This window comes from Thermothelomyces heterothallicus (assembly GCF_042370625.1).
Source record: "Thermothelomyces heterothallicus CBS 202.75 unplaced genomic scaffold P884_scaffold_3, whole genome shotgun sequence".
Lineage (NCBI taxonomy): Eukaryota > Fungi > Ascomycota > Sordariomycetes > Sordariales > Chaetomiaceae > Thermothelomyces > Thermothelomyces heterothallicus.
In genome coordinates this window covers 246,585-268,920 of record NW_027192564.1, presented here as the reverse complement: position 1 = coordinate 268,920, position 22,336 = coordinate 246,585, and the positions used below count along the sequence as shown (strand labels likewise).

General features: G+C 58.8%; 8 protein-coding genes across 8 annotated transcripts; 5 read left to right on the top strand and 3 right to left on the bottom strand.

Moving 5' to 3' along the window:
- Positions 1–48: 48 nt before the first annotated feature.
- On the bottom strand, positions 49–8,477 carry P884DRAFT_327197 (uncharacterized protein). Its single transcript, XM_069445517.1, has 2 exons — positions 714–8,477; positions 49–591 (listed from the first exon to the last, which is right to left on the bottom strand). The coding sequence occupies exons 1-2, from the start codon at positions 8,144–8,146 to the stop codon at positions 489–491; spliced, it is 7,536 nt and encodes a 2,511-aa protein (XP_069300406.1). The 5' UTR covers positions 8,147–8,477; the 3' UTR covers positions 49–488.
- Positions 8,478–8,824: 347 nt separating this feature from the next.
- P884DRAFT_217210 (uncharacterized protein) lies at positions 8,825–11,399 on the top strand. The gene is made up of 3 exons (XM_069439340.1): positions 8,825–9,790; positions 9,940–10,042; positions 10,095–11,399. Exons 1-3 carry the CDS (start codon positions 9,086–9,088, stop codon positions 11,204–11,206), a joined length of 1,920 nt encoding a protein of 639 aa, XP_069300405.1. The 5' UTR covers positions 8,825–9,085; the 3' UTR covers positions 11,207–11,399.
- Positions 11,400–11,569: 170 nt separating this feature from the next.
- P884DRAFT_267009 (bola-like protein-domain-containing protein) lies at positions 11,570–11,992 on the bottom strand (the record flags this gene model as incomplete). The annotated part of the gene is made up of 2 exons (XM_069442071.1): positions 11,570–11,854; positions 11,951–11,992. 2 exons carry the CDS (start codon positions 11,990–11,992, stop codon positions 11,570–11,572), a joined length of 327 nt encoding a protein of 108 aa, XP_069300404.1.
- A 972-nt stretch (positions 11,993–12,964) lies between these two features.
- Positions 12,965–14,898, top strand: P884DRAFT_192758 (uncharacterized protein; the record flags this gene model as incomplete). Its single annotated transcript, XM_069437698.1, has 3 exons — positions 12,965–13,187; positions 13,302–13,597; positions 13,678–14,898. 3 exons carry the CDS (start codon positions 12,965–12,967, stop codon positions 14,896–14,898), a joined length of 1,740 nt encoding a protein of 579 aa, XP_069300403.1.
- Positions 14,899–15,566: 668 nt separating this feature from the next.
- Positions 15,567–16,450, bottom strand: P884DRAFT_296915 (translation initiation factor eIF 4e-like domain-containing protein; the record flags this gene model as incomplete). Its single annotated transcript, XM_069444454.1, has 3 exons — positions 15,567–16,055; positions 16,128–16,199; positions 16,262–16,450. 3 exons carry the CDS (start codon positions 16,448–16,450, stop codon positions 15,567–15,569), a joined length of 750 nt encoding a protein of 249 aa, XP_069300402.1.
- A 584-nt stretch (positions 16,451–17,034) lies between these two features.
- P884DRAFT_289653 (heat shock protein 70 family) lies at positions 17,035–19,749 on the top strand. Its single transcript, XM_069444010.1, has 6 exons — positions 17,035–17,169; positions 17,281–17,458; positions 17,521–17,689; positions 17,749–18,127; positions 18,195–19,004; positions 19,058–19,749. Exons 1-6 carry the CDS (start codon positions 17,127–17,129, stop codon positions 19,333–19,335), a joined length of 1,857 nt encoding a protein of 618 aa, XP_069300401.1. The 5' UTR covers positions 17,035–17,126; the 3' UTR covers positions 19,336–19,749.
- P884DRAFT_255222 (uncharacterized protein) lies at positions 19,066–19,749 on the top strand. Its single transcript, XM_069440972.1, has one exon. The coding sequence runs from the start codon at positions 19,355–19,357 to the stop codon at positions 19,583–19,585; it is 231 nt and encodes a 76-aa protein (XP_069300400.1). The 5' UTR covers positions 19,066–19,354; the 3' UTR covers positions 19,586–19,749.
- A 529-nt stretch (positions 19,750–20,278) lies between these two features.
- Positions 20,279–21,415, top strand: P884DRAFT_267005 (uncharacterized protein; the record flags this gene model as incomplete). Its single annotated transcript, XM_069442070.1, has 1 exon — positions 20,279–21,415. The coding sequence occupies one exon, from the start codon at positions 20,279–20,281 to the stop codon at positions 21,413–21,415; it is 1,137 nt and encodes a 378-aa protein (XP_069300399.1).
- Between the last annotated feature and the right edge of the window lie 921 nt (positions 21,416–22,336).

The following is a 22,336-nucleotide window of genomic DNA, read 5'->3' as shown; positions in this document are numbered from 1 at the left end:
TTGTTCTTGGGACACTTCTGGCGTTTCGGCTGCTATCGTTTCATGTTGCTGTAAACTCAACTCCAGACGTTTGTTACTCGTTAATTACGGGAAATGGACCCGAGACTGTCTTCCCATGTCGCCATGATAATCCACCAGTATTCCGTACACTCAGTCGAGCCTGCACCCAAAACGCCCAAAAAGAGAAAAAAGAACCAGAAAAAGAAAAAGGAAAAGGAAAAAAAAGGAAGAAAAAGAGAGAATAAGCCGATTGGCCGCATGCTATGACGTTCCATAGGCGCCAGTCCAACCAGAAGTGAAATGCATCCCTTTCATCAAAACAAACCAACGCTATGCCATGCTGTTACAGAATCCCCATCATGCACCGGCCGTATTCCCGTGTTGCCCCAAACGAGATGGAATGCTGTCACATTACTCGGGCCCCAACGGTCCCCCTTCCCCTCACACCGACATCATCATCATCATCTTCTTCTTCGTCGTCATTATCATCATAATTCATCTTCTTCAAATCGAGGCCTCGGTGTTGCCGGCGTGTTGGGAACCACGCGATCCTCAAACGTGTGCCAGCAGTTTGGAGACTGGAGAATGTACCTGTCAATCACAGATCATCGCGTTAGCTGAGTTCCGAAGCAGCAGCAGCAGCAGCAGAAGAAGAAGAAGAAGAAGGAGAAGAAGGAGAAGAAGAAGAAGAAGAAGAGAAAATGATGGCCTACCTCGCCATCGCCTCCCGGAACCGACTCTTGTACTCCTTCGGGCTCGTCACCGTCGGCCGGTTGCGCCCGCCGCCCGCAAACCCGCGGTTCTTGATCCAGCTCTCGAGCTGCTTGTCCCACGTGTACGTCCGGATGCAGTCGATGATGCCCACGGCGATCTCCTTCTTGACCTCGTCGACGGCGACCATGAGCGAGTAGTCCATCACGTCCTGCTTGGCCAGGAACAGCGTGTCGTTGAACACGGACGCCCGCAGCAGCCGCTTGGAGTGCTCCCGCGAGAACAGCGGCGACTCGTAGATGTACTCGACCATGTTCTCGTCCAGCAGCACCTCGTTCTGCTCGCCCGTCGACTGGATCTTGCGGTTGCGCATCGACCCCTTGAGGTCGAACGTCCGGCTGGGGAACCGGTCGTAAAACAGGTTCTCCATGACCAGCAGGTCCAGCTTGATCTCCGTGTTGGTGAGCGGGTTCTTGATGAAGACCCGGAAGAAGCCAAACATCTTGGCGATGACCGAGGGGAGGTCGTGGAACAGCGCCTCCTTCATGATGGTGAAGTAGTTGGGAGCGCACCGCAGGAACGACGACGTCTCGCTCGGCGAGAGGGACTTGAGCACGAACCGCTCGTCCAGCGTCTTGAGAAAGACCGACTTGGTCTTGCCCCCCTTGGAGTCCCACTTCAGGCACCGCGACAGAGACTCGACGAAGCGGTCCGCCACGCCGCACTTGCGCCGGAGCGCGTCAAACTGCTCCGCGTAGAAGATCTGGCACGTCATCCTCGCCGACCCGTCCGTGAACTGGTACTTGACGTGCATCCCCGTCTTCCGGAGCAGGCTCCTCTCCAGCTCCGCGTCCGACCTGCTGGCCTTGTAGCCGGCCTTCGCGCTATCCGGACCGGACGCCTGGGGCCCTTTCATCGCCAGACCATCGCTGCTGCTCTCGCCCGCCTCCGGCTCGTCCGGCGTGTCCAACTTCTGCCGGATTTCCGCCAGCTTTGACCGGTAGTCCTCCGAATTGAGCGCAAACGCCACCAGAGAGCTCGGCTCGTCCTCCCGGATGATCACGTCCGAGTCGAAGAAGATGTGATCCGTCGCGTTGATGGGATACTCCAGCTGCGGCCAGCCGCTGGCCGATCGCTCCGCCCAGAAGTTGGTCAGCATGGTCATGAGACTCTTCTTCTGGTATTTCGGGAGCTCCTCCGGTATCTCCTCGCTCCGTTCCAAGGTGTCGGCAAACTCCTTGACATTCGGCAAGATGTCGTCGAGGGTGATGGCAGGATTGTCCCCGTCGCTTTCCGCGCCCTCGTCCTCAAAGCCGGCCCGGCCCTCTTGACGACCCTCCTCCGCTTCCGTCTGCGCGACCGTCTCATCCTGCTGTGATGTCGGCTCCGAAGAAATGCGTTCCTGGGGCACGCTACGCTCTGTTTCGGGAGGCTTGCTCCGCTGCGACTCGGGGAGCGTAGCGTCCGCCGCGATCGTTGAGCTTTGTTCTGCCGCCTTGTCGCCCCGCTCCTTGTCGAGAAGCTGATCGTCCTCCGGTGCCGGCTCCTGCACCGCCTGGTCCACGTCTTTGTAGACTTCTACTATGGTCCTGGTTGATGACCGCGGCAGGAACGCTCGGGTGTGGTGCATCTTGGCGGCGCGTTGCTTGCGATCCTTCAGCCTCTCCTTTTCAAACTCCCGGCTCAGCTGCTCGAAATGACGGGCCAAAGTCGAGACTTTGGACTCCCTCTTGTGCACATACCGCGGGATTCCGGACGGCCCCGCCTTACGGTGGCTCTTGAGCGCCCCGAGGCCGATGCGGTCGGCAAACTTCTTGTCTCCCTTCGGCCCAACCTCGCCTGGCGCTTTCTGCGTTTCCGAGCCCGCATCCTGGGCCTTTTGTTCTCTCAGCAGTTTGCCAATGGCGGACTGAGTCCTCGGCAACGACCCCGGCGGATGAGAGATCGCACGAACCATGGGAGGCGACACAGCCGCGCCCGACCGCCTAGGAACGGCGCGCTCCGCTGCAGGCTTGGGGGTGCTAGCTGCATTTTCGACACCGGCGGCCGAGCCCCTGGTATCGTTTGCCAATGCTCGCTGCTGCTCTCGGCGCAGCTGCTCGACCTTTTCCGTCAATGACATGTGACCTGTCGGTGGAGGCGGCGGTGCGCTAGCTTGCGCGGGCGAAGAGGTGGCGGAAGCAGATACGGTTGCCGAACTAGTAGAGGAGGAGTGGTGGTCGCTGGGCGGCTCGGGCGCTTCCGCCGCAGCGTCCGCAGCTGGGAAGAGTAGATTGGTCACGGCCGACGGGTTCGGAGCTGCGAGATCCAGAGGTTCGACTCGCTCCAGAAGCACTTCAGTTTCGACAGCGACGCCTTCTTTTTGTGCGGGAACAGGCTCCGCAGCGGGAGACAGAGGGGTCTCCTGTGGTGGACTTGCGTCGCCGTCCGAAGGCTGAGACCGCCTCTCCTCGACTTCGGAAGAGCCGGGCGGGGAAGTCGCAGGAGTCGTCTTTTCCTCGTTCTCGGATGCGAGCGACGGTGTTCCTTCTGTGCTCGGCAGGCTCTCCTTGGTTTCGTGGTCCGTAAACATCTTCTTCAGTTGAATGATAGTCAACTGACGCACGTCCTTGTCGGAGAGGAAGTCGGCCTCGAACTTGGCAAACGCGGCATCCCAGTCCGTCACCTTCTCGAGCATCGCGCGGATGACCGTGTTGAACGGGATGACTTCGTAGTATTTGGAGTTCATGTACGCATCCTGCAGAGCGCGGATCAGCTCTGCTTGGTCCTCCTGCGCCTTCTTGCTGAGCCTCTCCACTTCGGCCTTGCAGGCTTCCGCCTTCTCCGGCAGCACGCTGTCGATCCGGATGCTCTTGAGCCTCGCCATGACCGAGTTCATGAAACGGTTCCAGCGGTCCTCGGCCCGGAGGAACACGTCGTTTTTGACTCGGAGATCGTAGTCCACCTTCCACGTGATCTTTGTCCGCGGCACAATGATCTCGTACAGGTCGATGGGGTCGTAGTGCACCTTCACTGCGATGTCGCGATACAGATAGTAGAAGTAGCGTATGTGATCCTTCTGGTGGTCATGCGGACACCCGGCCTGAGGGTGCGGCTGCAGCCCTCTGTTCCAAAACGAGAGCTCGAGATACTTGCCAAAGGAGTACTTCCAGGTGCTCACAGACATGGGCATCAGGCCGAAATGCCTGTCGCAGAGCTTGCAGTAATTCCACATGCAGATGCCGGTCTCGTCCTCGTCGTCGTCTCTCACTTGGGGCTTCTCGGGGAAGTTCTCGGGCCACGCCGGAGACGTTTTCAGAATGATGGTGAGGCGGGCGTTGTCATGCACGTAGGTGCGATGATGCTCGTGCATCTTTCGGTCACAGCCGTTGGAGTAGCAGATGAAGTCGGCACACTCGCAAATATCCTCGATATACTGACCTAGAGTGCAGTCTTGGTCCAGGCCCGATTTCGGGTCCGGGTGCTCGTTGTAAAACTCGATAGCCACGAGACTGGGCTCCGAGCACGGGATCTTGGTCGCCGTGCAGGTGACCGAATAGAGGACGACGATGTTCTGGTGAGAGTACGGGTCGAAAAGATCGGCACTCGCGTGGACGTACGCCTCCCACTGCTTCGCTTGGGTCCGAAAGCTGTGCATCGCCCTGTCGTATTCGGCATCGTGGACGGCATGGAGGACTTCCATGACCTTCCTGGGAGCTCTCTGTTCTACGCCGCGTACCATCTCCGGCTGGACGAGCTGGAAAGGTTCCGGATTCTGTTTCTCGTCTCCGTCGGTTGCCTCCGTCTCCTCCTGCTCCAGGAGCCGTTTCAGATAGGTTGCGCGCCGCTCTTGCTCTCGTGCCTTCATGAGCAGGTACGGTTCCCTAAACTTGACAAACGGCGATGTGGACAAGATCCTCGTCTCATACTTCTCCACCATTTCGCTGTGGAAGGAGGGCATGGGGAGGTCGTCGGGCACTTGCTCGTGTGAATGTAAGTCATGCATGGATATCGGTCGTTGGGCCGGCTCAGTAGCGCGCTGAGGCGCGTTCTCGGCGCTAGATGGCTCCGACTCAGCAGCGGCCGCAGTCGTTCCTCCCGCATCTCGTAGGGTCTCACCGTTCTCCGTGCTCTGCCGAGTGACCACAGTGGCAGGACGATCGCTGGAGGGATCCGGGGTCTCGCCCGGGGAGGGTGGAAGGCTGTCACGTCCCTGCTCTGAGGGCAAGGCCGGCCGCGCAGCGGGGGCAGCCTCTGACGGGACCTGCACGAATTCATCGCGCATGAGGCAGGACTCCAACTTCAGGTTGTAAATGACGTAGACCATGAACTCGGTGATGCGCTTCATCCGGGCAAGCACCTCGGATGAGGCGCCACGGAGCGCGATGGTGCAGCCACGGTCTTTTGGGCAGCCGGATATGAAGATGTAGGTTTTCTTCCTCCCCCTGATCTCGTTGTTCACGAACGTCTTGACCTCGAAATTCTCGCAAACGCCCACCCGGGCACCGAGGGTGAGCATGTCCATGGACGAGATTACCGGCATGCTCACGATGCGTGCCACGGCTTCGAGGACGGACGGCTTGACGTTGTACGCAACGGCAACGTTCGCTTCCGAGAGATATTGGAGCGCAAGCCCCGCCACGCTCTTCGCGACCAGGAGCACATGCGGTTCCAGGTTGAGGATCCGGTTGACAACCATCCTCAGGTACTCCTTCTCCTGTTCGATGACCGGCTGCAAGCTCATAAAATGCTGCTCCGGGTGGCGCTGGTATTCTAAGGGAAACGTGATGATGACGATCCTTGGGTTGCGTATCTTGCGCGGCATACTCTTGAGCGCAAGGTTCTTTGTGAAGACAACCCCGTGCACGTAGGCCGTATCGCTCGGCTTGCCACCCGGGATCCGCTTCAGCTTCACCCAGTGCCGGATGTCCATGTCATCGCCGTTGCGGATGTCTGGGTCGACGTCTTCGGCACACTTGTCGAGGATGGGAATCAGGGCCTTCTCCCAGCTCGCCGGGTTCGGAATCTCGGCATCCTGGAGCAGCTGCCGGAACAGCTTCTTGGCGTGTTGCAAGCTTGCGGGACTCAGGCCTTCTTCGGCCGGCTTCCCGTCACGTATGGAGCCCCTTCGTTTCAGCGCAGGAGTATCGACGACGCTCTCAAAGATGGACAGTGTGTCGGCCGAGGCGGAGGGGCCCTTGAGGACGGCAGACTTTGGCCACGGGGAGCGCAAGTGATGGATGCTTGCGCTTGCGGTGCTGAGATTCCTCCGCCGTGGCGGCCGCGTGTGGATGGACAGGTTTTGCAGGCCATTCGCCTCCTCATGGCCGCGGCTTGCGTGGCTCGGCCCGCTTATGCTCTTCTCGCCCGTGCGGAATCGGTGTTTTCGCCCCGCGCTCAGGTAGGTACCAAAGCTCGCCCGCCCGGGATCGAGGCTGGGAGGCTGGAAATCGCCGCCCTCCATGGTGGCGAAGATGCTGCTCATTTGCTCATCCTCGCTTGATTCGTCGGACATATAGTCTGCCAGCTCTGGGTCGATGATGTTGTCGGCATGAAAGGCATTGACGTTGGGCTTCTTCTTGGCCAAGTCCTCGCTGGCCGGCGTGCGGAAGGGGGCTCTCTCCTCCGGGGGTGCCTTGAGCCTGCTGAGGATGTTGTGTTTGGAGTGGTGCCTGCGGTGACCGGAGGACTGCGGGCGAGTGGCGGACAGGGACTTCAAGGACCGCGACGAACCGGGTCTGCTGAGTTGCGGCATGTCAATCTCCAAGACGGCGGAATGCCGGTTGTTTTCCCCCATTCGCCGGGTTGCCGGGATCGCCATCATTGGCGTGGTCGCGTCCCTCGGGTCCTCGGCCTGCTCGGTACGCTCCGATATGCTGCTCGCCTCGTCATCGGTCCGCAGCCTGGCCGTCGCAGGTGAGGCGGCCTTTGCCTGGTGGCTGGCGCGCAAGATTGCAGGGAGATAGGACTCATCAGCCGAATCGTCGGACCCGCTGTCGTACCGTCGGTTGATGACGCTGAGGCAGGTTTTACAGACCCGGAGATTTCCCTGGACGCCGAACTTTTGGCCGGAAATACTGGACGTGCACTTCGAGTCGAAGATGCAGCCGCATGTGCGGCAGTGATGTTTACGCCGGAAAGCCGTAAACGGGGTACCGCAGAGGAAGCACTCCTTGCAGGTCTCGTCGGCCATCCAGAACTCCTTGCTCAGCACCTGCTTCCGCATCCGTTCTAGCCTCGCGTTGACGACTTCCGGGGAGCCTTCGTTGGTGGTCGTGCCGGGGATCCTCAGGATGCCCGACTGTAACCTTTGGGGTCGTTCGTTGTGGGTAAAGGAATCATGGTACACGGAACTGTGGGCCGAGGTACTGACGGGGCTAGCGGCGGCACCTGGCTCCAGGGACGACGACCTTGAATGGCTTCTACCTCTGGAGGAAGCAATCCGGTCGATCACCGCCGGCCTTCTCATGGTCTCTGCGGAAGGAGTAGGGCGGGAAGATGAGGAGGAAGAAGCGCGCCCCTCAGCAGCGGGCTGGGAAGGGCTCCGCGGTGCGTCGATACTGCCCTCCATGCTGACGGCATCGTCCCTCCTCGAGCGGTTACTCGGCATGGCCATACGGTCCACGGTGGCTACGCTGTCTAGGCTTGCGTTTCCGGAAGGGCTAGGAATCGGCGGCGTATCGGCCGGTCTGCTTATGCTCATACGGCCCCCGGCTCGGTTGGGCAACTGGTCTTCCACACGGGTCGCCCGGCCCGCGGAAGCATCCATCTCCATAACACCCTGAGCAGTGACGGGGTCGACAGCGGCGTTGACCGCCGTCGGCGCCCCCGCCTTTGCCATCTTTGGCATGCTTTGGAGAGAGGGGGTCTTGGAAGTGGATGGGGTTGTGATCGAAGAGGCTTTTGAGGAGGATTGCGGGGCAGTCGTTTGCGACTCGGAGGTGGGGACCCCGGAGGAGGACAAGCCCGATGTCTGGATTTCCGATATGGCAGCAGACTCGTGGGTCGAGGCCGTAGCGCCGCTCTCGCCCCTCGGGAGCGGTGATGTCTTGGCGCTCTCGCCGGCCGCACCAACACTCTTTCGCGACGAGGCACCATCTTGGCTGTTGGCATCGTTTACCTCCTGAGCCGAAGCCTTGCCCACCGCGCCGACGGCCTCTTTGAAGCGTGTGTACAGCCCGCTCAGTCCCTGTTGAACCATGTCGCTCGCGGTAGACTTCGGTTCGGAGGAAGGAAGCGACTCCGGGGGCGGAGCAAAGTCGTTGAAGGTGGTCAGGACGTTGGACTGGCTGGCCGACGTGTGGATCTTGTCGAGCGCGAGAGCATAATGTTCCCTATCGGCATGAGAGGCTACTGAAAGCGATGCTGCCGAGTCCCGGCGCGATCGGGCGTCCACCGGAGAGGAGGGCACCGAGGGGCCTAGAGACGGCGCCTCGAGGCCGTGGGGGTTGGCCATCCTGCCTTGTTCCGGTTAGAGGGTGGGCGGGTGTTTGCAGAGCAGCCCGTGTGATGGTATGTGAACAAAACGCATGCTTTGGCAGTTGGCTTCACGGATTTTCGATGCGGATCGTTGGGCGGGGCACGGGCAGCGGCGCGAAGATGGTCATTCCGAAACTCGAGGTCGTCCTGTTTGGGGGCAATAACTATAACAGAGGGGCGAAGATAAAGCAGCCAGAGTCTCTTGAAATCTCGAAGTTGCACTGTTGTATGTGCTCCGTGGTAAAAACCGGGTGTATTCTGCTTTTGTGGTGCTTGGGAGAAAGTCCCTTTGCGGCTTGTTGACTTCACAACATCGGGCGCACAACCTAGCAGGCACGCCTTCACACCTTGGGTAAGGTAAGTAGTTAGGTAATTAGTTCACCCCACGGCGCAGGCCCCAGGTGTCGTCACAGGATAGGAAAGAACGCTAGCTACAAAAGATGCTGATCATCCGCACTGCATCATCCCATGTATTTTGTTGCCGCTCGAAGCCGCGTTAGTGCGGCGGGATGCCTTACTGCGGCAAGTGGGGCAACAGCTGCGGAGCAATCCTGTGACCTGGCGTCGGCGCACGCTCCACGGTTCGCGTCCGTTCACCTTAATAAACGCGAGACCTTGTTCGTGTCTCGCTTTAGAGGAGAGGGGTGGTTATTTTTTGGTCTATGCGCCCCGGTCCTCAACCGACCAGTCTGGGAGAGCAAAGGTCTCTTTCTTTCCTTCATTTTTAGTGACATAGCACTCTGGTCTTTTGCAGCAAGCGATTTCAAAACCAGCTGCTGCCCGCGACGGCGACAAATTTAATCGACGACCTGATTGGGCTACCCCGAGAACGGACGTCGCCGCCGCAATGAGATAGCAAACCAATTGGCCCAACCGTCTTGGCAGTCCCACGGCTGGTTACCCTCGCTCGTTCGCCATGGCGAAGGCGGGCAGTTCTGTTTCCCCGGACGCATGGGCTTCTTGGTCTCCTGCTATTCTCGCTAACCCGACCAAAATCCCCCGTCGATACGTCCAGATACCCTCGGATCAGCAGAAGCTGTTGGACCGCCCTGATGCTTGGTCTCTTGGTCGTTATCCTAATGTGCCACCAAAAGTGCTGGCAGACGTGCGAGCGCAGTCTGTGAGGGACACTCCGCCTAACGTCTCGGCGCTGGAGGAAACGCTCCTCTCGCAGCCTGCTTCTCCGGCCTCTCCCGGCAGGGCCGGGGACGATCTCCATCGATCCGCATCTCCAGAAAGGGCCGTCGGTGCGGGCATTGGGCTGGAAGATGACTCGGCCAAAGCCGAGGAAGATGGTAACGAGGGGGTAGAAAACACACCCGGCATCCCCATACCATGGTCTTCATCGCCTCCAGAGCACCTCCTTGGACCACACCAACGTGAAGAGGCGCGGGCCAAGGCAGTGAGCGGTTCGAGCCGCCATTCTCCTGAGCAGCGTGGTCCCAGGACTACTGGCAGAGTCTCAGCTCGCGCGGCGTTCTTGACGGACTTTCCCCCAAGCAGCAGCGCCAAATCCGACCCTGGGCTAGAGATTGAAGTCCCCAACGCTGTTACCGAAGCTCTAGAACCGGTCAACCGACAAGCTGTATCTGTCTTCAATCATACTCCGCCCTCCGCACAGGTGATACCATGTACTTTGACCGAGAAGACAAGCCCAGCCAAAGAGCCTCAGCCGAAACGTCGCCGGCTTATGAAACCTCCTAAGTTTGTCAGCCCAATAAATCCCGCGGGGCAAAGAGACGATTCGAGGTTCACGCTCCCCGGCACCAGGTCCACATCTCCGTCTCGGCCGTCTGGCCCGATCATCAACTCCTCGTCGACGACACAGGCACAGCAAGATCGACCTGGGCCAACATCACCGGTTACTCCATCCGTAGAAAATCACCATGACCTAATGTCCGCGCATCGATCGGGTGTTGCTACAGCCACCGCCTCATTGCAACCGGCCCGCGAGCAGGGTCCCAGCGAGTTCCCGAGCAACACGCAGTCGGACACTTCGTCATCCCAGGCTCCATATACCACCTTCAAAGCCGCCTATCCAGATTATGAAGGAAGCCTTGGGGTCTACTTGCGAGCTGTCTTGTCGATATTACCCCTTCAGAAAAAGAGGGCTTTGGCTGAGTTCCTGTACGACGATTTTGTGCGAGTTTTCTCTACTGATTTTCTTACCTACATTAGCGGTCAGGAGGCCAATCCTCGCCCGCTCTCGGCAGTCGAATTTTATAACGAGAATGTGTCGAGACCCGTTTACTTGAGGGGCGTCTTGACCAAGAACAACCTCGGCGAAACTCTCAACAAATATGCCGACGAGATACGTGCCATCAGGGGGGGCGCTGTTGAACCCCAGGAACCCGAAGACACAACACGCCAGCGACATGATCAACGAGCACCGGGCAAGGCGCCATTCGAGAGACAAACGGCACAACAACCGCGGCGGCGGACGGACACAAACTATGCCTCTCATGAAAGCGACTCCTCCAGTGTGGCTGTCTCTGCAAGACCCGGACCGGGAACCCGGGAGGTTGGGTCTCCCGCAGTTCCCACTTGCGCCGCCACAGAACCACGCCCCACGAAGCAGGTCCGTGAGACGGTTCCACCACCAACAGCCGGTATCGATGTTCCCCCGCCTCCGTCGACCGTTCGATCCCCGACCGAGGCTGGCAAACCGGCCAGAGAGGCAATCGTCTCTCCCTCTCGACCTGTTTTCCGAACCCAGCCTGATTCTCCTTCGCTAGACATTGAGCCTTCACCAACTCCGGTCACTCCAGCGATGTCTAAGCGTACATTTCCGGCAGTAGACAAATTCTCCGGTGCTGGGCTCTCTCAGGCCAGCAACCCTGAGAGCATACCAGAGACGACGCTCAAGCGTAGGGCCGCGCCTCGAGCCTCGACTGGGTCCTCGACGGCAGAACCTGGCGCCGAGTTCAAGCGGCCGCAGGCGGCAAAGACGAATGCAGACAAGCGAGCCTTACGGTTCAAGAAGTTCCTGATGCAGAAGAGGATTCGGAGTTCTGCCCCTGAACGGTCTACTCCATAGTAACCGAAGCAGCGGGAATCGGATTGATAGGACGGCGTTGGGGGATTGACTGGTTAAGGATCTGATACCCATGATTACAAGACCATGATGATATAACATAGCAACGGGAGAAACACTTTTCTAGCGGCCTATCATTGTTGAAACCAGAAAGATGAGGACCTGGCCTAGGCAAAGCACGTACTTTGAACCAAGCATATATCACTTGAAATTTGTGTAACGTTTGCTCTCCGGCATGTTGCATATGCATGTAGGTAGGTATGTACATACATACATATATACATTACAGTGACGTACAAGGGGTATCATTTTCCATGGTTGTTGGGCCATCTCAAAAGGGTTACGGAGCGAGCTCCGATCTCCTCCCTACTCGGCCTCGGCTTCCTGGGCACGCCGCTTTGCCTCCTCTTCCGGGGTCATGGTACGCAGCTGCAGCGCGTGGACGCCGCCCTCCCGCTTCAGCTCGTCGTTTAGCAGACCGTAAACCAGACGGTGCCTCGCCGGCTGCGTCTTGGAGCGAAAGGCCTCGGAGGTGATGACGAGTCTGAAGTGCGTCTCCTTGGACGTCACGCCCTGCATCGGCGCGTGGTGCGCATGAAGGTGCGAGTCGTTGTAGATCTCGAGCGTGGTGGGCTTGAGGGCGGCGGTGATCTGGGCGCGGGCAATGGCTTGGTGAGCTTGCCGAGCAACGAACAACGGGGGAGAGGGGAGCAATGCCAGAGCGGGCCGATAGGGCGGCGAACGTACCTTTTCCCTGATCGCCTCCTCGACCGGAGTGCGCGACGCCATGGCGGAAAACGGTCTGGCGGCTCTTGCGAAGCCAAACGCGGCCCGGCGCAACATTAAGTAAGGCTGATGATGTTCTGGAACCCGCGGGCTGTCCTCGATCGCGGCTCACAGACAGTCGGTCAGTCGCAAGTAGGTGATCAGCGTATGCGTATGCGTATGTAATCCGTGATCAGTCAGCGTACTGCAAGAATGTAACCCGCACACGTATCTACGCAGTCCTCTATCCGGAGCGGCAACGGGCAAGCGAATCGGAATATGGTCCGCGGCTGTCTCGTAGCGCTGGAAATCATTCGCCGACAGGAACCAATCTGGAAAACGTGGGGCTGTGATAGTCGCCCCAATGAGACGGGTTCGCAGCACTTGGGTCCCAATCGTGCTGCAAGAGTGCGGTTACTGGGGTCCAGTGCCCCACCTCACGCAGCTAATGCCCACACTGCCGCAGTCCCGCAGCGACCAGCACCCGACCCTACGTGCCCCGAAACAAAGAGACAAAAAAAAAAAAATCGTCAATGGCTTGTTATCCGCATTGCCTTCCCGTTCTCCGTTCCTGACTCCACCGAACCCAACGTCGAAATCCCGATTCGCCGGCCCAGTCTCCCTTTCCCGGGCAAATACTATCTAAGTATGCGTCCCGGACTCGACGTTCAGAAGGCCGCTTCGGGTGCGATGTCTGGACCCCTGTAATCTCACCACGCTCACCCCCCGCCCTCTCTCCTCCCTTTCAAGGAAGCGCTCCTGGCCGACTCCGTTTTACCGCATCCCGCCCCATTCTCCGGCTCCTGCAGTGCGGGTGTGGCACCTTTAAAAAGCCGATCGGCAACTCCCCGCCTCTACCTGCCGTTTCGGCCCCTCCCCCTCCCTCCTTCCCCAATGTCCCTTTCCTTTGCCCTCTCCCTCGGAAGGCGTTTCGGTCACCGGCTTCCCGCAGCCCTACTCCCGCTCCGTCCCTTGTGCAGGTCTACCGGCTTCAGGATGGCGTCTACACTGCCGAGGCTGCCCGTCTTCGAGGCGATCGCCCGCCACGACCCGGAATCAACCGCCGTGATCCACTCGAACAGCGGGCGCCGGTTCCGGTACGGGGAGTTGCTCGGCGACGTGTGCAAGGTCCGGAACCGCCTGTACGAGGCCGCCGGAAAGGACGACATTGATGGCGAGCGCATCGCCTTCCTGGTCGAGAATAGCTACAACTATGTAGGTATGTAAGCCGATCGGAGCCCCCTCCCCCCCCTCCTCCTCGTGATCGAGCTCTCTCGCCGAGCTCTCCCGCCTCCTGTCCGCGACCCCGGGCTAATTCTGACGCCCTTAAAAGTGACTCTGCTGGCCATTCTTGCGGCCAAGTCGATCGCCGTGCCCCTGTCTCCGGCCTTTCCTGCGCCGGAGCTGCAGTACATCCTGAACCACAGCGAGGCCCTGATGCTCCTGTCTTCGGCAAAGTTCACCTCGAAAGCGGAAGAGGTGCTGAAGACGGAGCTGGATTTCCAGCCTGTTCATCTCCAGCTCGAAAAGTTCCAGGGCAATGGCGTTCACGAGAAGGTCACGCTGGAGAGGTCGGATCCTGGATCCGCCGGAATGATGCTTTACACATCTGGCACGACGAATCGACCAGTAGGAATCCCCCCGCCCCAAGGCCCCGGTCATCGTGGGCTTAGGTTCAACTTGCGTGCTGACCTCCCCCGCCACAACAGAAAGGCGTCTTGCTCCCCCAATCGGTCATGACAGCACAGGCCCGTTCGCTCCTTCAAGCCTGGGAGTATTCGCCTTCGGACCACCTCCTCCACGTCCTCCCACTTCACCACATCCACGGAACAATCAACGCCATCTTCACCCCCCTCTTCTCCGGCAGCACGATCGAATTCCTCTTCCCCTTCAACGCCGACGCCGTCTGGCGGCGCTTCGCCGCACCCTTCCTCACCCCAGACCAGACCCCCGACTCCGACTCCCCCCAACCCCGTCACCGCAAGATCACCTTCTTCACGGCCGTCCCCACCATCTACTCCCGCCTGCTTGCCGCCCACAAGGCGCTCCCACCAGACATGCAGAGCGCCGCCCGCACCGCCATCTCCCCGGCCAACCTGCGCCTGGCCATCTCGGGCTCCGCCGCCCTCCCGACGCCCATCAAGCGCGCCTGGGCGGACCTCAGCGGCGGCAACGTGCTCCTCGAGCGCTTCGGCATGACCGAGGTCGGCATGGCGCTCAGCTGCGGCCTGGACGTGGCCGACCGGGTGGACGGGTCGGTCGGGTGGCCGCTGCCGGGGGTCGAGGCGCGCCTGGTCGACGTCGACACGCACCAGGTGATCGAGCCGGGGCAGGAGCGCGACGCGGACGGCCGCGAGCGCGCCGGCGAGATCCAGCTGCGCGGCGCCTCCATCTTCGCCGGCTACTGGCGCAACCCCGAGGCGACGGCCCGCGAGTTCGTCAACGCCAAGGACGGCCGCGGGCCCTGGTTCAAGACGGGCGACGTGGCCGTCCGCCGGCCCGTCGAGGGCGCCGGCCGCAGCGACCTCCCCAGCCAGCGGGACTGGGCCCGCGGCGACCTCTACTTCATCCTCGGCCGCCGCAGCGCCGACATCATCAAGAGCGGCGGCGAGAAGGTGTCGGCGCTCGAGGTCGAGCGCGAGATGCTCGCCCTGCCCCAGGTCGCCGAGGTCGCCGTGCTCGCCGTCCCCAGCGGCAAGTGGGGGCAAAAGGTCGGCGCCGTCGTCGTCCTCGACCGCGAGCACGTGCCCGACGGCAAGTGGTCGCCGCTGGACATGCGGCGCGCCCTCAAAGGCCGCCTCGCGAGCTACAAGATTCCCCAGGTTCTCAAGGTGGTTGATCACATCCCGAGGAATGCCATGGGCAAGATCAACAAGAAGATGCTGGTCAAGGAGATGTTTATCGACGAGTTTAGCGGGGATGAGTTGTAAGAGGAAAGGGGAGGGGGGGTAAGGAAAGGAACACGGGAAAGAAATTAACAAAAAAAAAAAAAAAAAGAGTAATTCGTTCTGTTGAGAAAGGTTTGCCCTGGGCATGCGGATAGAGGATGGGGCTCATTATTTAGATCACCAGGTCAGCGGGTATAAAGTGTATCATAGCATAGGGCATCCATTGTTAGACTTAGAGCGAGGGCTTGGTCTAGGCTGCTGGCTGGGACATGGGTAGGCATCGCGTCAACACGACAACACGACAGTAGGTGGTTGTGGTCGTTGTCAGATCAGAACTGGCATGCTCATAAGGTAAACTAGCAGATATTTGCTAGGCTTCATCGCAGATAAGATACCATACTTGAGAGTGCGGCGCGGATAAGTGATCATCCTGTAAATGATGCAATCAGAAACGATCTCCGCCCGCCCGTCCGTAAACGCTGCGGCTCTCCCAGGCTACCAAGGTACTAGAGAGGAACCCAGGCAATATGTTGTCGGCATGTCTCATCATATCTCTCCTCTGACGACCATTGTCATGCTGTGCATCGCGGTAAAGCCGCAAATGACCCCATCTAGCTCTCCAGACTGAGCACACGGCGCAAGGCCATCAAAACGGGAAGGCTAAGTGGGCCGGGCGAACAGGCGTCGAAGCCTGTGAGCGCACACAAACTTTAGACCACGATCTTCGCCTTGGCGCGTGTGCTGCCGCTGTGCGCGCTGTCGGTATGGCCCGAGAACTCGACCACCTCGTTGGGCGGCAGCTTGAGAACGTTCTTGAACCGACGGCCAATAGCCATCAGGATCTCCTTGCCCTTCTCCGCCGATCGGCCCTTGCCGCCGGCGATGTCGCCGTCCCCGCGACCGGGAATGTGGCGGCCCATCGTGCGGGTCCACACGCCGATACGGTAGAACGCCTTGCGCACGTTGACAACCACGCCCATCACCTCGCCGTCATCCTCGTCTTCCAGCGTCTCGCCGATGGCGGCGAGCATCGTGTGCAGCCACAGCTCGTCGATATTGACCGACCGCTTATCCTTGAACTGGTACGACCACTTGCCGCCGTGCTTGTTTTGCGGGTCCTCCCACTCTGGCCGCACGCCTTCCTTGAAGAGGTGATAATCCGATTTGAGGGCAAGTTCCGAGACGGGGGCAATGTTGTTCTAGAATTTCGGTCAGTGGAAACCGGGCATGCAAAGACTTGGAAGCAACCTGCAGGGGCGAGCGCGGCTTACATATACACCCCAAAATTCCTCCACCGACTCAAAGGTGATGACTTCCTTTAGTAAATCATTCCAGTTGTCACCCTGGAGTGGGAGTCTGGTCAGAACGATACGTCAATGACGGAGTGGTGGAGGCCGGAGCAGACCTTTCCGCTAGCGGGCTTTGTGAACCAGAGCGTCCACCGACTCGACAGAGGGTGCTTGACGTTGAAGTTGTCCTTGTCGTGGAACACGGTGACAAGCTTCTCCTCGGCATTCTCGTTGGAGGCGCCATCGGGCTTGTTTTCGCCATCGGGCGAAATGGGAATCGTAGTGAGGTCGACTTGCTCTGCCATATTGTAGGCTTCGGCTTCTGAAGGTCAAAGAGGCGTCTGATAAAACAAAGCGTTCTGTTTGAGAAGGTTGTTTTGGCTGGGATGGGTTGGTTCAACAGGGCGGCGAGCTCAAGGATGTGGCGCTGCAGCGTTTTCGCAGAAAAAAAAATACGACTTTTGGTGTCGTCAAGTAAGATAGATGGCCTCGAGTTGGAAGGTTGGATTAATGGGCGTTGTGGCAACTGCAGTCGGCGCTTCTAGGAATGAAAAGAACGACCGTGCTCCAGGCAATGTCGTCTGGCGAGGAAGGACTGCTGCGCTAGGGTGTGGAGGGGCTCAGATGCGATCGCAAACTTTGGTCGGGTGGAAAACCAGTCGCACAATCAGCCGCAAGCGCCTCACCCAACAGCATGCTCCAGTTTTCCTGGGCCTGGCTCGGTCCCAGCCAGGATCCTCCGGTTTAAAGTCACGTGTTTGATCACGGGGTTCGGCGAGAAGAACCTTGCGGCGGCGGGCACCAAACCAGGAAGGGTTTGTGGGGAGGGAGGCGGGCAGGGCGGAGGGGAAAAAGTTCGCATTTGAAAATTTCGAAAATTTAAAGGCCGTCCTGCCTGCCCCACGCTGAGCCGGTCTTCTTCCTCGCGCGCCAGATTCTGCCCAACCCTCAAGACCCTCCTCAACAACACCAATCTTCAAAATGGCGGACGAAGTCTATGACGGTGCCATTGGCATCGATCTCGGTATGCAATGCTCCCCGCCTGCTGCTGCGCTCGGTCTTCTCGACTGCCGCGCGAAGTCCAAAACTTGGGTGGAATTGGGCGCCGTGGCTAACTGACAAATGCGACGAACAGGCACCACCTACTCCTGCGTTGCTACGTACGAGGGTACCAATGTCGAGATCATCGCCAACGAGCAGGGTAGCTTCACCACGCCCTCGTTCGTCTCCTTCACTGAGGACGAGCGCCTGATTGGTGAGGCGGCCAAGAACCAGGCCGCCATGAACCCGGCGAACACCGTCTTCGATGTCAAGTATGGACCCCCTTGCCGCCGCCCGCCGAGTCGGAACACGTGCTGACCCTCTTCTCCCTCAGGCGTCTGATCGGTCGCCGCTTCGATGACCCCACCGTCAAGAAGGACATGGAGTCGTGGCCCTTCAAGGTCGTGGATGACGGCAACGGCAACCCCAAGGTCGAGGTCCAGTACCTTGGCACCACCCACACCTTCTCTCCCCAGGAGATCTCGGCTATGGTCCTCAGCAAGGTCGGTAACTCGGCTAGATCTTTCTAGACCCGGCCCAAGACTGACAGACTGCAATACAGATGAAGGAGATTGCCGAGACCAAGCTCGGCAAGAAGGTTGAGAAGGCCGTCATCACCGTGCCGGCCTACTTCAACGACAACCAAAGACAGGCCACCAAGGATGCTGGCGCCATCGCTGGCCTGAACGTCCTCCGTATCATCAACGAGCCTACGGCTGCCGCCATCGCCTACGGTCTTGGCTCTGGCAAGTCCAGCAAGGAGCGCAACGTGCTCATCTACGATCTCGGTGGTGGTACTTTCGATGTGTCGCTCCTGAACATCCAGGGCGGTGTCTTCACCGTCAAGGCTACCGCTGGTGACACCCACCTCGGTGGCCAGGACTTTGACACCAACCTTTTGGATTACTGCAAGAAAGAATTCACGAGGAAAACTAAAAAAGGTGAAAGATTTCTACCAGTTGTGGCAAACTTTTTTTCGACACCATTTACTAACATATACATGCTTAGACCTCTCGGGCGATTCTCGTGCCCTCCGCCGGCTGAGGACTGCTTGCGAGCGCGCCAAGCGCACTCTGTCGAGCGGTGCTCAGACCACCATTGAGATCGACTCTCTGTTCGATGGCGAGGACTTCAACATGCAGATCACTCGTGCCCGTTTCGAGGATCTGAACGCCAAGGCCTTCGCTGGTACCCTGGAGCCTGTTGCCCAGGTTCTCAAGGACGCCAACATCGAGAAGAGCGCGGTCGACGAGATCGTCCTTGTCGGTGGCTCGACCCGTATTCCCCGCATCCAGAAGCTCCTCAGCGAGTTCTTCGACGGCAAGAAGCTTGAGAAGAGCATCAACCCCGATGAGGCCGTTGCCTACGGTGCCGCCGTCCAGGCCGGTATCCTCTCTGGCAAGGCCACCTCTGCCGACACCTCGGACCTCCTTCTGCTGGATGTCGTTCCTCTGTCTCTGGGTGTTGCCATGGAGGGCAACATCTTCGCCCCCGTCGTCCCCCGTGGCCAGACCGTCCCCACCATCAAGAAGAGGACGTTCACCACGGTTGCCGACAACCAGCAGACCGTCCAGTTCCCTGTGTACCAGGGTGAGCGTGTCAACTGCGAGGACAACACCTCTCTGGGTGAATTCACCCTTGCTCCCATCCCTCCCATGAAGGCTGGCGAGCCCGTCCTCGAGGTCGTCTTCGAGGTTGATGTCAACGGTATCCTCAAGGTGACGGCTACCGAGAAGACCTCTGGCCGCAGCGCCAACATCACCATCACCAACTCTGTCGGCAAGCTCTCGTCGAGCGAGATCGAGAGCATGATCAACGGTACGTACCCGCTCATGATGACTGTTACCGCGTCGAGACTGTTCCACTGACAGGGTTACCAGATGCCGAGAAGTTCAAGTCCAAGGATGAGGCTTTCAGCAAGCGCTTCGAGGCCAAGCAGCAGCTCGAGTCGTACATCTCGCGTGTTGAGGAGATCATCTCGGACCCGACACTGTCGCTCAAGCTCAAGCGTGGCCAGAAGGACAAGATTGAGCAGTCGCTGAGCGAGGCCATGGCCCAGCTCGAGATTGAGGACTCCACGGCCGAGGACCTGAAGAAGAAGGAGCTTGCTCTCAAGAGGCTGGTTACCAAGGCCATGTCTTCGCGTTAAACGACCTGATGACGGATGGATGGATTGGCCTTTTCCAGATAGATACAGGGCGCATCGGACAGGGATTATGAAGCCACGGTCTGGAGCTATTTTGAGCGACCGGCAGGACGGCAGGGCCGCGGTACGATGGGAGGCGTCTTACATCTTGATTCATGAAACGGGACATAAAAAGTTAGATGGATCTGGCTTTAGGCTGCGTTTCGCTACGGGGTTACCACTTCGGCCTGGAGGAGGCATCTATAAAGATTGACGATTGGGACTTTTTCCTCTTGATTCTCACGACCGCATCCCTTTGGCGAATTGCATTTAGACTATGGGGGGGGTTAAAATCGAAGCATTTGGACGCCCGCACCAGCACCTTGTTGTTCATTTCGAGTGTGCAGCAAATCTTACCAACCTATGCATTTGCGGGCCCTTGATACTACATAGGTCCGGATAGCGCCATCTGAATGACTGGTGTGTCTGGCCATGATGGCCAGGAAGCGCTTTCGGTATGAGGTCTAATCGGCCAGATATGAGAGAGAAGAGTGGTAAGAGCGAGAAGGAAAAAAGAGTCGCAAAAAAAAGAGTGAAGAGAGCGTAAACGGGGAGAAGGAAAATGAGAAATTTGAAATGATGAAACAAGGAGGGGAGGAGAAGAGAGAGAAAAAGGAAGTAAAGAAAAAAAGAAGAAAGGAGCTGAAAAAATAAAGGGAAAAAGGTGTACACTAATAAATAATGCATCAGAGAAGGAACGAGGGTGTGTCGTGTTGAATCCCATGTGCCAAGTAGGGAAGGTATATGCCATGTAAGTTGGCCTGGGCCAATCGATGAATCACGGCTTCCGCAGCGAACATGAATCGCCCTTCATTGGCTCACTAATCATTTCCTTCCCGGGCAATTCACAACATTTGCCCAAGTCCTCGGCTTTTGATCCTGGAATCAAGCAAAACGGAACAGAACGATGCCGTTTGAGCGATTTGAATTTTTCTTCGATCTCCCGCCCGAGATCCGCGAACAGATCCTGTCGTACCTCTGCCTCTTTCCCACGGGTATCTGGGTCGGGGGTGGCGTCGGCGGCAAGAGCATCGCCCTCACCCCTGCCGCCGCTGCTCTGCTCATGGGCAAAATGCCCACAGGCTCGCAGCGTACTGCGACTAGGAAGTCCAGAAGCACGCACAACGGAATTGGCGGTAACGTAGATATCAGTAGTGGTGGTGGCGGTGGTGGTGATGATGGTGCTTACGGCCTGGGAGACTGCAACGCGGACCCGCCCGTTAACCTCTTCCTGGCGTCTCCCACCCTCTACCGCGAAGCCGGCGACCTGTACTACGGCCGCAACCTCTTCCACTTCGCCTTCTCCCTGTGCACCTGGGGCAGGAAAAAGCTACGGCAACAGCAAGGACATAACCAGGACAAGGAGAAGGCGAAGATGCAGCAGGAGCGGCACCAGGGAGACCGGCCGATCACCGCCGCCGCCGCCGCCCGCAACGCCCCGCGCGACTCCTCCGGGGCGGCGCTGGCGCGGTTCCTGACGCACGCGGACACAGTGCGCGCGCGGCGGCGGGTGCGCAGTGCCGTCGTCCACCTCCGGCGGCTTGGCGGCCTGGTAGAGGACCTAGTGGTGCCCGCGCTGGCGGACCTGGCGCTGACGGGCGCGCTGCGGCGGCTGGGCGTGCACATCGGCGGCGAGCTCTTCCTGTGTGTGGGCCACCCCCCGGAAGTGCTGAGCCTCGTCGTCGATCGCGAGGAACGCCCGCACCGGCAGCAGTTGCTGCAGCGGCGGCAGCAACTAGGGGGGCGGGACGACCAAGATCGCGCCCTGGCGGAGAACCCGGCACTGCGGGCGCTGCTGGTGCTTCTGGCGGACCCAAGCCTGGAGAAGGCCGAGCTGCGCGTCCTGTGGCCGCACCACGACCGGTTCTGGTGCAAGTTCCATCCCGGGGGCTGGTCGGACGAACGGGGCTGCCGCTGCGCCGTACCCGGGAGGCGCCTGAGCGGTCCATACGAAGGCGCACTCGTCGAGATGGATATCCCCAGGCTCGTGGACGCCTTTGCCGGTGACGCGGCGGCCGAGTTCAACATCAAAAAGGTCGGGTGACCACTGTTTCTTAGCAATCTAACTAGCCTGCTCTCTCTTTTGATTCTTTTTCTCTTTTGGCTTGCTGCTCATTTCCTCACCTCTCGCACGCTCGCACCCTTGCACCCTTACACCACCACAGCAGAGAAGGAGGGAAGAGAGCGTGTTTCGCCAAGTGCCCGCCAAGCATCTCACGGGCAGGATTTTTGAGCCGTCAAATCGAAAATCAATTGGGCGCAGGCGCTGCCGAGCATCTCGCCAAGACGGAACCATGCCGACGATCAAGATCTACGGAATTGATGTCGCTGATGAGGAAACGGGATCTGAGATAAGATCTCCTACCTTTCTTGTACTAGTCATCGTCGAGAGATCTCCGTAGGGTCCCTCTAGGTCACGGGGCAAATATTGATTCAGCTCTAGCGAGCTGGCAAGTACCTGAGGCAATGGCTACCCCCTATTTGGGGCGGTTTATTGTAAGTCTTCCATACCATAGTGTGGTGTACTGTACAGACGTATAGTAATCCGTATATACATTCACTAATCTGTACGCCATGAAGCGGTGTCATTCACTCCGCTCCAATGCTGTGTGTTATTACAAGCGCGATTGGCTTGGCTCTTGGCAATATATGCCAAGAGACACGCAGTCAAGAACCAGTCTCAGAGTGAACTCAACGGTTCTCCTCCATACACGGCAACACAAGCACCTCAGCACAGCCGTTGGCACAGGAAAGGAGTAGTCACGGAGGAACCACTCCACACCAGTATCTAATCTTGTCCACGATTCTGCGCAGATCCCTCGAGGCTTCAGAACCGGTCCTTTTACTCCTTCCCCAGCCCTCTATCCTCAAGGTCCTGGAAGCACTGAATCACGAAGCAGGTTTCCTCCTTGAAGAAGGTTTCCTCCTTGAAGAAGGTTTCCTCCTTGAAGAAGGTTTCCTCCTT